This window comes from Globicephala melas, chromosome 4 (genome assembly GCF_963455315.2).
Source record: "Globicephala melas chromosome 4, mGloMel1.2, whole genome shotgun sequence".
Taxonomy (NCBI): Eukaryota; Metazoa; Chordata; class Mammalia; order Artiodactyla; family Delphinidae; genus Globicephala; species Globicephala melas.
In genome coordinates this window covers 74,841,180-74,855,172 of record NC_083317.1, presented here as the reverse complement: position 1 = coordinate 74,855,172, position 13,993 = coordinate 74,841,180, and the positions used below count along the sequence as shown (strand labels likewise).

The 13,993-nt window shown below is 40.9% G+C and overlaps 1 protein-coding gene across 1 annotated transcript in view; it reads right to left on the bottom strand.

Annotated features, from left to right (window-relative positions):
* LOC115857451 (probable cation-transporting ATPase 13A5) overlaps positions 1-13,993 on the bottom strand; it is a 101,502-nt gene that overhangs the window by 63,547 nt on the left and 23,962 nt on the right. The window contains 4 exon segments of the mRNA XM_030864412.2: positions 2,146-2,273; positions 3,233-3,306; positions 12,527-12,566; positions 12,568-12,656. Of these exon segments, the coding sequence (XP_030720272.2) occupies positions 2,146-2,273; positions 3,233-3,306; positions 12,527-12,566; positions 12,568-12,656 (331 nt within the window).

The window sequence follows — 13,993 nt, the reverse complement described above, 5'->3', positions numbered from 1 at the left end:
TAAAAATGAAGTGTAAAATAGTTTCTTGCACAGCCGAGCTCATGACAATAGGATGAGGTTATGAAGGTGAGGAGGAAAAATCCCACACTGGGTATGTGCCATGAATGGGAATAACCAGGAGAGAGGAAAAGGTGATGAGACACAAAGGCAGTGGCTGAACCCACCCTCAAATCATCGTCCTCACGCCTACGGTCCCTCATGTCTGAAAGCCAATGTCACCTCCAACTCTTGACTTTTTTCTCACTAACTGAGCAACCCTGGTCTCTTTTCACCTCAGTTTCCTTATCTGTAAATGGGGTATTACAATAGTTCCTAGTCTAATTTGTTTTCTGTTACAATGAAGTGAGGTATAAAAGTTGCTTCTAAAAATATAAATTGCTATAGAGATGTTAGGAGTATTTGCTATTCTTCCTACATAACTAAAGACTTCTGTATAGGCAAAGGACTATTTTTGCACATGGGGAACTACCTGAGTCACATTTGTGGACACATGCCCAGAAATACAGTTGTAGTTTCAGGAATCTAACCCTAACTTGATTGCTCAATCAGGATCCTTTCCACAAATACATACGTGAGTGAGAGGATCTAGGCAGGATGTGTAAGAAAGTATTCAGAGCATGTTGGCACTTAGATCTATTTCAAGAAGTTAAAGAGAAAGAAATAGATGTATTTCCATTTTATGTGTCTGTTTCTAAAATTGACTTGATCAGTACTTAGGTTACATATATATAAATGCTCGTGACTTTATGTTTCCTGAAATAGACCCTCAGAAAGACCACTGACCATTTGAGGTCATTTTAGGTCAACTTTGCACATCTGTTAAAAGGTGGTATTTTTACCGTTCCTACTTCTCTGAGACACTGAGTTTTCATGAGAATCAGGACAAGAACGGTCGCCCAGGTCAGCAGACCCAGGGCAGTAAACCCTGCTGTGTGTCCTCCCCTGTTTTCTCACTGCCATGCTCTGTGTCACCGTGAGGGGTGCTGTTCTTGGTTGGCAGGCTGCTGGGAATACGAGACAATTGCTGCCTCTGAGTGAAGAGCACAGTTTTCTCGGGTTTGAGGTTTATACTTAGGGTACGATGGCAGCATTCTGGATGAAAGATATGATCAGTATGCAAATTCTCATCACTGCCATTACAAGGCAGTTAGATTTTAACACATTAAAGGGGTATTTTGTAATTATACTGAACATACTTATGTTTACTACATTTTCCTATCTCAATTTTAATTTAAGCAGACCCATTTTTTCATGTGAAATCTACTTGTGTTGAACAATTTAGGAATAGAGAATGCCTCTCTTTATGTTCAGGTGATGTTAAAAAAGTTTTGTGCGTGTGTGGGTTTTTTTTTTTTCCTGTCTTTACACCGTTTGGAAATAGAAAAATGCAATAATCTGCAAGCAGAGTAGGCCAATACTTTCTATTTCTGTGGTGTCATATAGTTTCTCCTTCTCTCATTAAGATGCTCTGTGTATTTTCTTTTTCGCCTGAAGAATATTTTATAAATAGTGCCTTACTAATTACCCAAATTCAAATGGACTGTACAGAGTATAAATGAGGACAAGGATAGTTCAAACCGTAACTAGAAAACCAGTTTTCTGCTCAGTGAGATCAACTGGAAACATGATTCTAGAGAACAGAACTATTTTATTGCCTTTCTGGAATGTTCAACTCAATCTCCTTCCCACTGAAAGCTGGGGCTTGGTTTTCCATCTACAGAGTACAGGGCTGGATAAAATCTCTGCTTCCTGCCAATTGTGAGGTGATGGTTTTAGGCTGTGTTTTGTTTGTACAGGAGTATAAATTATCCGTATATTTATGAAGAGACTGTGCATCAAACAGTATGATGTTCTGACACTCCTCTGAACTCAGAGCACCCTATTCATCCCACTCATCAGGCAATTAACTGATCCCATGTTGTAGAAGTCTTTTCTTCTAGTTTCGTGTGTCTTGATTCCTATATCCTTAAACATTTCCTGTTTGCATATATGGTTTCCATCTGCATGAATAGTCTGGGTGTGTCTTCCTCATCTATCTCTCAATACCTTAGCCTTGGTATAAAGCAGGTAAGTGTACACTGAACTACTTTGCTCATCTGGCCTGGCTGTTGGAAGGGAAGAGGAAGCTTCGTGACAACTGCCTACCTGTGAGCATGCCTTCATGCACCACACAGCTTCCATCAATCAGAGCAGCATCGCATGGCAATGAAAGTTTTCCTGGAAGAATAAGAATGTCTCCGGGAACCAAGAGACGGGACTCTAGCTCCTGCAAACTTATACAATGGCAAAGTTCACATGACTAGCTGAACTTTTCCTGTTTATACTTAACAATAAAAACAACTGGAACTCTTATCAACTTGCTGGCCAAGAACTACCCTTGCATGCTCACCTGCTCCTGCCCCTTTCCACTCAACTGCGGATTCCCAGAGAACCAGGATTAGGGAATTGATACCCGGGCCATGGCGAAGGATTTGCTCAGCAACAAGCGTCCCATCTTGATCTCAGTGCCTGAGACAGCACTCTGCCCACCGAAGGCACTCGGTGGCATTGGTCAATGAAGGAATGCCCCTTTGCTGCTCCTTTACTCTCTGTGGTTGGGTTCCTGACCGTCCTCCCCACTCCCCCCACACCCCGTAGCACAATCTGTTCTTGGACTGGGGCCTATGTAAACACCCCAGACCAACTTCTGCTGCCCAGGAGTGCAGCTACTCCTTGCTGAGAGTCATGGCCACCCCAGCCCAGGCTAACTCAGAGCCAATGCCAAATGTCCAGCCAGCCATCTATAAGCCTTATGCAGGCCTGGGCTCCAGATAAGAGATTGAAATATATGATGCAAGTCTGTTTGGGATTGTTAGTCGGGGAAATCACAAAGCCTTAAGAAGGCTTACCCAGTAACATTCCAGTAAGTGACATACGGAGGACAGAAGGAATTTGAAATAAATCAGACATTGGACAGAAATGGTTCAATCAGGGCTGGGACCAGGGTGAGGCATGCCAGGTACGTAGGGTACAGAATTCAACGAGGGGCTCACTCCGGCTCCTGCAGGTACAGGCCAGCATTCTCATGACCTTGCCTCCTTAAAGTTTGCATCTATGATGCCTTGTTTACCTCACCTTAGCTCCAGTCCTCAGTTTAATGAGAAAACCCTTTTTCTCCTTGACCAATAAAACAAATGAGACTGACTCCACTCTGAATACCAGGATGCTGACGATGGCAGAACCCATCACTTACCTTTGCCTTTTTGCAATGATTGTAACCTGGACTTCATTGTGATCCTTCACAAGGTTGTGCAGCTTAACTGATTGCTACAAATTCAAAGTCAGTGTTTAAATATCTAATATTTCCATATCTGGAAAACCACCTGATCTGAATACAGTAAATGCTGAACCTACTGTCACAGTCAAACTGACTCTGGGGAAAGACTCAAGTCTACTTTCCATGCTCCTGTTCCCCCGCCTCAACGCTTACTTCACTCAACTCCCTACTTACAGCAGCAAATATGCTCATTAGTTTAATGCTATTTCAATCCCAAGAAAGATGATGCACAGTCACTGCCACATGGACTCAAGCCAAGGAACCGAGACTTCCTTTCTTGAGGATGCATGATTAGACGGAAGAAAAGCAACGAGACCACTCCCGTTCTCTGTGCCTCTGTTGCCCTGTCCGTAGAAAGCAAAGCTGAGTATGAACTGGAAGTGGCTTTCCATTGTAAGAGCCTGTGAATATTTAGGTTGTATTTTGATCGTAAGTGGAACAACCATTGCCTCCTTTATGAACTGGTGGGTTTTCACATTGGATAATTCTGCAGCCTGGAGTCATTGCTGCTCCGTTTGGAATCCTGGTGCTACCACTTATGAGTTATTTAGCCTGTATAACTCCCTTTTCCTCATCCAAAGGTGGAGATAATAGCAGTATCTTTTTTTTTTTTTTTTGCGGTACGCGGGCCTCTCACCGCTGTGGCCTCTCCCATTGCAGAGCACAGGCTCTGGACGCACAGGCTCAGCGGCCATGGCTCACGGGCCCAGCCGCTCCATGGCATGTGGGATCTTCCCGGACCAGGGCACGAGCCCGTGTCCCCTGCATCGGCAGGCGGACTCTCAACCACTGCACCACCAGGGAAGCCCCAGCAGTATCTATTTTGTACGGTTGTTTTAAGTTACTTAAGGCTTATCTTATTTTACTTAACCCTTTGGATAGTATTCATTACTATAGTAAGAGCTCAGTGAGTGTCGATGATTAATGAGAAAGTTGTTGTTAAAAAACAAAACAAAACAGTTGTCTGAGTACATCAGCTGGAAAAATTCACTTGAGGTGGAATTCACTGAGATAGGACCCTGACAAAGCAGAGGAAATGGAAGCACCCTGGAGAGGTGGAGGAAGCATCTGCTAGAATGATTTAGGGGACAGGAAAACAGAGGTGAGAAGGGATGTGGTCCACAGAGTTCTCTAAACTGACTGTCAGGGGCGCCACGAGCCAGAGGGAGTACAGTGCTGGACCAGCCGAGGCATCCCTGGAAAGCACTGCCCCTCTCTGCATGGATGTCAGTTACTCAGATAATTCTAAGTAGAAGAGGTCTGAATACTGTCAACATGGTTAGACACAGCTTAACACAATTCAAATGTAAAACTTCTTTTTAGATGTTAAATTATTTTTATCTGTTTTGTTGGTGATGTCTAATGTTATACATCTCACCAGGCTTAGACAAGCATTCCACACAGTTACGCATCTTCCTCTCGAGAGAACACAATGAGTTCAGTGTTAATATTTATATAGAACTATTTATTATTTACTTCAGTTTTGCATGAAAAGCTAAACATCAACTATTTGGACCAGCTGAGTGGAAGAAGTGATATTGGGCACGTATTCATCGCCCTAACTTGACTCCTTGAGGCTCGCCTGTTGGGGCATTCATTTAAATGGTGGGTGACAGTGAGAAAGGGGTTTGGTAGCAACAGCACTGGATTCAGTCAGGATTCCTGTGTGGTGGGTCAGGCTTACCCACTAACTAGCCAGATACCCATACATAAGACATTTCACCTTATAAGTTAGCCGTTTCCTTTGTAAACAGACAACATTGAACTGGATTATTCTCAACTTCCCTTCAAGCTCTAAAATGACATGATTTATTTTGCATATCAGAGATTTATTCAAAACCCCCAAGGCTTCATAGAAGAAATACCCAGAGTATAACAGATGACTCAAATTATTATTTTTAAACAGTTTAGAACTTTATTCAGTCACCATGTGCCAGGTGCTATTTTAGGCACTTGGAATGTATGGCTTGATTTTTTTTTAATCCTCAAGATAATCCTATGATGAAAATGCTATATTACCTCCAAAGTACATATAGCAAAACAAAAACAAAAAAACAGGGGCTTGAAAATGTTAAAGTAACTTGCCCACAATCATTTTCTTACTAAGTATTAAAGTCAAAATAAAACCAGGTTCATCTGACTCTAAAGCCTTTTCTGTTGATGAATATGTTCTCTGAAAGTGCTTGAAAGCAGCTTTTGCCCTTTAAGAAGATAAACATCCTTCCTTACAAATTTCTTTAAGTTATTTTCTTGCTTAGCAAACTCTCTTAGTCAATGTCATACAATTTCAACTTAGCTTAAAAGGAAGATAACACATTTGGAAGTGGTGAAGTATGAGTTAATAGTGCTTGACTGTAATTCTCAAAACTCATGATGGCAGAAAGCTGGATTTGTTTATCAGACTTAGCATTCTGCGTAAACTGCCATGCTTCTGTGCCTTCACTCGAGCTATTCCCTGGGATGTTTACCCCTGTTTTCTACTAGCCAACTCTTTCTAATCCTTCACATAAAGCCCTGCTCAAATGTCATCTCCTCTCCATAAGTCCTTAACACCCCCAGGAAGAATTAATTGTACTGTGCTTCCACCTGTATTAGTGTATAGATCCCATTCCATCAGAGCTATCTGTTTTCTTGTCAGGTCTCCCCTCTAAGTCAGGAGTTTCAAGGATGAGACTATGTATTTATCTGTATCCCCTGTGGTGTATCACGTAGCAGATCCTCAGCAAATATTTATTTAACTGAACTGAATTATTCTATTTCTCCCAGCAACACTACAGTAGGATAATATAAGCATCCTCTTTGAGCTAATGTACTCAGAAACTCTACAAACACAGGTTTCTATGACAACCAACCAGCTAGGAGAAAGCCAGCTCTGTGATGCTTGCCATGATTTCGAAGCTCGCTGCCTGATTTTCATTAGGCCCCTCTGCTTTCTCCAGTCCCTGTTCGGTGGGACCAGGATCCGTTTCCAAGGCTAATTTGCATACTGTTATTATTTGGTATCTGTTGCTGTGTGTCCTTGTGTTTGCTCTGGCTGGATTTCCTCCAGAGATGAGTAATGAGGGCATTAACTCAGGTGTCTCTTGAGACCAGCTCAGTCCTGAATGAGGCCAGATACTCTCCGCGCTATTGCCAGCAGCCGCCCGTGGAGCCAGTACCGTTCAATGGAAATGCAATTGAGCGCCAAGGTTTGCACTCATACCTGCACCAAACGTGGCAGAAAGGGACTGCACTGCAACGGGGTGCTTCTTGGCTTAGGCAAGGTTAACCTCTCTGTGCGACATGAACTGGGGCTAGAGTAGACGCATGATAAGTGGGATAAGATGTCTTATCCCACTTCTGCCAACACTTCCCCTCCTGCAGTTCTCAAAAGCATGTATTTATTTAGCATGATTTGGAGATGGCAGTAGGTGCTCTTTCTTCCCTTCCTGCCAGCCCTCCTCCCCAAATCTGCTTTTTGTTATAAAATTATTGAAACCTCATCTACTGCCACAGGAAGCTCACAGGTTACGTTGAGATTTTGCTCAATGGCACAGCGACTTGACTTGGAGTCAGGAAACCTGGGACTAAGGTCTGCAGCTGCCGTTCCTGGGTGAGTGTGAGCAGGTCACTTTACATCCCTGATTGGCCCTGTCCCTCCCTCTCAGGTGATGGGAGGATATATCATATGTGTATCATTTCACAGCTCGCCAAGCTTCATACAAGCACATTCATTATAAATGTCAGAGTCCATTGCAAATTGTAGTGCTAAACAGATATTAATTGTTGAGGACTTTTGGTTTAAATTGCAAAGATACAGTTTCAGGAAACTGGCCCATTTTGCATAGTGTTACAAGATGCCTTGCAGGTTGGGTCAGATAAGGTTTTATTAACAAATGCTAACTGCTAATGGAATTAGTGTCATCATTTCAAAGAAGCCTTTTGCAATATTGCCATCAAGTCTGAAATTCTCGTGCCAGTCATTATTTTGAGTAAAGACATTCAGGGATTCTTTAAGGTGTAGAATCTGCATGTTTAAATTCCATTAAGGACTTTAAAATAAATATTAAGAAAATTACAAATAGAAAAAAAAGAATATCCAGTTTTGGAAGAGGAAAACTTTATAAGCAAAACAAGAAACCCAGAAGCCATAAAGAGAAAGAAACATATTTAACTAGACATATTTTATAAAGTTAGCAAAAGTCAAGGTCAAGAGAAAAAAGACTAAAAAATAAAACTTTTTCACCTATATGATGGATATAAACAGACAGTAAATAAAAATGCAAATCTCTTTTAGACAAAGGAAAGTGTGTGTCTAATCTCACTAGCAGTCAGGGAAATGTAAATTAAAACATCAATGAGATGCAATTAAAAAAAAGTATTGGATTGAAATTTTTAAATGTCGAGCTATAACACCTAATGCTGGTGAGGATCTGGGAAAATGAATATTCTCATATGTTGCTGATAGGAGAATGAATTATTTCATTTGGGGAAAATAATATTACAGTATTTATTAATATCCAAAACATACATATCTTTTGATTCAGCAACCTGGTTTTGATTGTTTTGCTGAAAAAAGAGTTGCAAACACTAATATGTAAGGCTACCCTATATTGTAGTTATGTTTAATTCAACATATTTGTGGTGGCAAAAATTGGAGAAGAAAGCCCTTATTTTCCATAAAGAGGAGAATATTTGAATAAATTATGGTATACTATGGAATATCACATCATTATTTTGAAACATGATTTAGAATTATTTGTTTATAATGGTGGATGGCCATTATATATATTGTAAAGTGAAAAATGCAAGTTCCAGATAAACACACATAGGACAATTCTGTTTTGATAAAACAAATTAATAAATACCTAAATAAATCTCCATATAAACTTGTACTTCTGTGCATCTGATAGAGTAAAAAGAGTGAAAAATACGTTCAGCTGGTGATGACATGAATAAATAAATAAATAGATATATTTGGGATCTTTGTGCTTGAATTTGCCTTTGGTGTGTTCCTCTGTAACAACAGCTGTTAATTAAGCCTTTAGAATGCATAAAAATCACCTGTTATGAAACTGTTAAAAAGTGTAAATTCCTCTTATTCTGTAGATATTTTGATTTAATAGGTAAGAGTTTAGGAACTCAGGAATCTCAAGTAATTTTCTCACTGAAACATTGCCCTCTGGCCTATAGAATCAAACCTAACTTTTGCTACAACACTTCCCCTACTCCTCCACAGGAATGTCTAAATTTATTTGGGGTTTCCTTAAAGAAAGGTATACCTGAGTTCCAAGTGAAGACATGGTCATTGTAAAGGAATTTTAAAAGAGAGACTGAAATTTGTCATAAAGATACAGATGGATACTGTGTAGGACAGAGACAATATCTAAGTCAGGGAAAATAGGTGGAAACATGCTAGGCGAGCATAATGTATCAAACAGTAGCACCACATTTCCTTGGGCCAAATTGACTGCAAGTAACAGAAACTTGTTAGGCTGCTGTAAGCAGAGGATGAGAATATATGAGGATGCAGGGATGTCTTAGGAAGGAACCGAAGGGTGGGAAGTACAGCCAAGTGTCCCAAGGAAGTTTCCTGAACAGGAACAGAAAACGCTGTGAGGAACAGGTGACTCTGTCTCTGCTGGACTGTGTATTGCTCACCTCTGTGTCTCACTGTGTATTTGGTTCACTCTTTTCCTCTCTTTCTCTGCAGAAGTTTTTCTTTTTCTTTGCTTGTCCATACACAGGGATCAAGAGTGGTCACCCTGGTCCTAGCTATACGTCAATTTTCAGATCATTTTCCTAACAGAGTATGACCAGCAGCTTCAAGGCTTTATTCCAGGATCTCAGGCAAAAAGATACGTTGCCATCACGCCTGTTGTTGGATTGGCTCCCACTGGTCGGGTGCCCCCTGTTCCAACTAGCTGTGCCAGTGGAAGGAGAAAGCCACATGGAACAAACCAGGTGTGGGCTGTCAGCTCTGGGCTCTGGGTACACCCAGTTTTCAGAGGAGAGGAGTAGTGGTGGAGCACTGCCCCAGAATCTGTGTATTTCGTTCCATACTTGTCTGAGAATAGGAGGCTGGGAAGAGTAACCCAAGTTCCTGGGTCCAGCCCCCCAGTAAAGTCCATCTGTACTTCATGTTCTTGGGTTTCGTGAGCTACTGGTGCATATTTATAATCCATATGCCTGTTGTGATTAAGGGGGTTTAAACAGGTTTCTATTATTTGTCCACATCCTGACTGAGTAGTCTATGCGGCTAGTTAGTCCAAAATTAATAGGGTCCTGTAGGAATTGACTCCAGTCTCCAAAACGTGCTCCCACGTTCCCAGTGGCCAGAAAGTTTCTTATGAGTGTTTTAAAGTTTCCAAGAGCCCTTTTTTCATGCCTTATTGGTGGCCCTGGCACAATGATAGAACCCTAAAAAGGTGGGACCTAAAGAGACAGAGTTTAACCTCCACTATTTACAGCTGAGGAAAGCGAGTCCAGGGAGGAGAAAAGAGATCCCAGAGCCACACAATAAATGAGTCAGTGGTGGTTAGAAGCCCTGTCCTGGGATGTTCCTGTGCTACTTTCTTGTTCAGGTTATCCCTCCTCCCTTCAGTCTCTGTGCCTCCTTCCATCGTTCCATAATCTACTTTCCCCACTCCAAGAACAGTAATAAAAACAGCAACAGCCGTAACAGTAACAAAAGGTAACATTTGATGAGTGCCTACTAGGTACCAGGAACACAAGTAATTCAGATGCATTGTTTCATTTACTTTTCTTGACCGTAACATTGAACACAAACACACATATCTTACAAATAAGGAAGGTGACCATTAAAGTGTCAAGTAACAAATAGCGTCAAGTAACACAAATAGGAGTAGTGAGCAGGGAATTTTAACTTGACTAGATAAGATCTCCCTGCCAAAGTCCTCAGAGCATTCTGTATTTTTCCTCAGAACCCTGAGATGGTTTGCGATGATATACTCAGGTGATTGTGTGTCTATGTATTCCCAATAGAGGGAAGCACATGGGAGAAGACCTGTATTCACTGAGGTTTGACATCAGCCAGAAAGCATACGAGTGGCTCGTAGGTATCAAATTAGATATTCCATTAAAACAAAGATTTCTCAAAACCCAGGAACTAGAAATTTGATATGGGGCTTCACGTTACATACCTCTATCAAATGACAAAGGTAAACGTTTGGGACACGATAATTTCTTTCCTATTGTGGCCGAGCAGAAAGTGCCAGATCCTTTATTGTCCTGGTGTTTATTTTCCTTCTTTTGTTCAAATGCTCAGAGTTCACCAGAAGGACAGTCACTCTGCCCCCTGACTTGGCAGCCAGACAGAAAGGAATTGCCACCATCAGAGGCAGGTTACTGATCACTGTTAATATTTTTGTGATTTAAATTTGTTCATGAAGAAACGCACTAGGCACTCATTTTTTTAAAAAAAGAAAAAGCCAAGGGGGCTTCCCTGGTGGCGCAGTGGTTGGGAGACCGCCTGCCGATGCAGGGGACGCAGGTTCGTGCCCCGGTCCGGGAAGATCCCACACGCCGCGGAGCGGCTGGGCCCGTGAGCCATGGCCGCTGAGCCTGCGCGTCCGGAGCCTGCGCTCTGCAACGGGAGAGGCCACAACAGTGAGACGCCCGCGTACCACAAAAAAAAAAGAAAGAAAAAGTCAAAAAAACAAAACAAATAAATAAATAAAACAAAGCGCTTCTAGTCCTCACTCTCTAGCTCAAAGTGTCTCCATTGACTTAACTTTTCATTTTTAGGTCCTGTTTTCTAACTCTTTAAATATATATTGCGTTTCTTTCATTTCTCATCAAACACTACATAGCTCAAAATTTGTAGCATCTAAAACCAGACAAAAAGCCAATCTTAGATCTAATATTTGCTGAGTGACTGAAACAGAGTAAAAATAAAAGATCTCTTTCAGCTGGGCTTGTCTAAAAGCCTCCATGTCTGCCTTACTGACATGGGCCCAGACTTTACTCTGCTGATGGCTAGAATTCATCTCTCCTCTCACACGTAGGTTTGACTTTCTTCCCCAGCTATGTGCTACTTTGGAAAGTGCTTTCTGCTAAGGAAATATTGCACGTGCAATAGAATTTCATTTATGAGGAGCCGGAAGCCCTGACTCTGTCACAAACCCACTTTATGACCTGAACAAGCTGCCTTGTTTGTTTCCCCTGGAAATCTTAGTTTCCTCTTCTCTAGATGAAGGATGAAGTTTGAGAAAACTAGGTGATTTCAACAGTTCAATAGGGTTGACAGGTGGATACAGGTACCATTGTTCCCTGTGTCTAAAAAGCCAATTTCACAGTCAAGTTTTCAAAAATATACAACAAATACAGTGAGACGTCCTTTGGATGTTGCCTCATAATTTAGCCTGATGCATTTTTTTTTTTTAAAGAAGATGTTGGGGGTAGGAGTTTATTAATTAATTTATTTATTTTTGCTGTGTTGGGTCTTCGTTTCTGTGCGAGGGCTTTCTCTAGTTGTGGCAAGCGGGGGCCACTCTTTATCGCGGTGCGCGGGCCTCTCGCTGTCGCGGCCTTTCTTGTTGCAGAGCACAGGCTCCAGACGTGCAGGCTCAGTAGTTGTGGCTCACAGGCCTAGTTGCTCCGCGGCATGTGGGATCTTCCCAGACCAGGGCTCGAACCCGTGTCCCCTGCATTGGCAGGCAGATTCTCAACCACTGTGCCACCAGGGAAGCCCTAGCCTGATGCATCTTAAGCAAAGTAGTAGAACATTTTCTAGAAAGATGCTGTGGGAAAATGAGATTCAGAAGGGCTGTGGTAAGTAATATTCAGCTAGATTCCACTTCTGAATGTGTTGCTATACCATTTATAAGACTGATTTTCTTTAAAAGGAGGATTTTAAATAGCTGTAAGATGAACAGCGATAGTAAGAGAGACGGACAGGTACTATGCTGTCATCATTAATCCATCACTGTTTTCTTTCCCATCATGCTCAGACACAGCCTCAGAGTCCTGCTAAACATTGTATTCAGTGCAGCCATCAGTTGATAATAAGAGTTTGCAAAGATGTTTAAATCTACCTAGCATTCCTGAAGCCCTCCTCCTGAGGTCCCGTATTTAGTAAGCCCTTGCTTTTTCTTTTGTTATGACTTATGTTTAACAAAGCAACTCTTTGCTTTCAGTGGAAAGGCCATAGGTTTGGCTTCTTGTGCAGCTAGAAGCTAAATAGAATCCAGCTACGATTTCTGTTCTTACCTGTCGCAAATCATACACACTTAAGACAATGGAGAGAACAGATGATGATGGCCACTGAGTATTCGATGTAACCCTGAGACAGCCACAAAGTGAGGGTAAAGGCTTGAAACACGTAGTATAGATTTAAAACCTATGAAGGTATGAAAAGAGCATCTGGGTCACTTGCATGGACCATAGCGGCAGTCAAGATGATGTCATTTCTTTATAGAATTTTTTCTTCCATTTTTACAACATACAACAATAGAATTCACTTAGAACTCCGTTAATTTCAGTAGAGACAATGTCAAGCACATAAAATGTGATATAGTAGAAGCAAATTTATTTTAAGCACTCAGAGCCATGCCCACAAATTGATCATTCTTATTTATTTTGAATTTTCAAAAATATTTGACCAATAACAAAATCTAACATTTTACCTTTTTAAACAGATGTACCCACAATGGAGAAGACACATGATTCAGACTCTTTTAAAAACAAACTTCAATTTTGAACTTTTTATTGCAGGTTTCTTTTTCATGTAATCACATGCGGCCAATGTAGTCAAGTTGTACAATGAAAATTAAAGATTCCACTTTTATCCAGGTCATTCATTTACAAATAACATACTCTCATCTCACAGGTCTTAGTAAGATCCTCCGAGAGTCAGTCGAGTCAGCATGGACCTTCCCTTGAACAAAGAGGGAAGGTCTTACCCAGGGAAGGGAAACGTCTTATCCAAAGATGCAGTGAAAATCATGGGTAGAATTTGTCACCAGCCCCAAAGATGGTCATCCATGTAGGTATTTTTGGTCTCTTAATAAGATCTTCAACTTTTTAAATTCCCTCAACTGTCCCCATTTTGGTCTTGCTGACTTCACTGTTAATAATAATAGCAGAGAGGGCAAACCCCAGGGAGCTAGAGAAGGTCACATGACCTACACACAGCTTGAATGAAGAGTCCATCTGAGCAAAGCAAGGATTCTTTTCTTGATGACGTGCTCTTTATAATTATTATGAATTAGATGAAATAGTACCTAAAACCACTGCCGCTTTTTCTTACTTCTACTTTCTATAATTCTCTAATATATTAAATAAACTTCTACCTTAGTCCTAAAAATGAACTGACATCTGGTTAATAAGTTAATAGGATATATCTTAAAAGTTTCTTAAACTCTTGGATATATTTTGTACATTAAAGAAGCTTGTGTTCCTTAATGTTTTTATAATTTCCGTTGCAACATGTTTTCTTACAAATTATAGCTCTTCTGTCTGCTTGGCATAAAATGCTTTAATTGTATATTACACATTTGAGATAATATGATTTCGAGTTTGTATAAACTCAGTAGAAAATTGGTTAAATACTTCTTGTAGAAGAAACAACACCATTTAATTTAGTTCCCTTATTCAATATTCTTTTGAAACCAAATGTGAAGACATAGTTTTACTTTTTTTTTCTACTAAAGGCCTAATTCATAAGTGCCAGAAAAT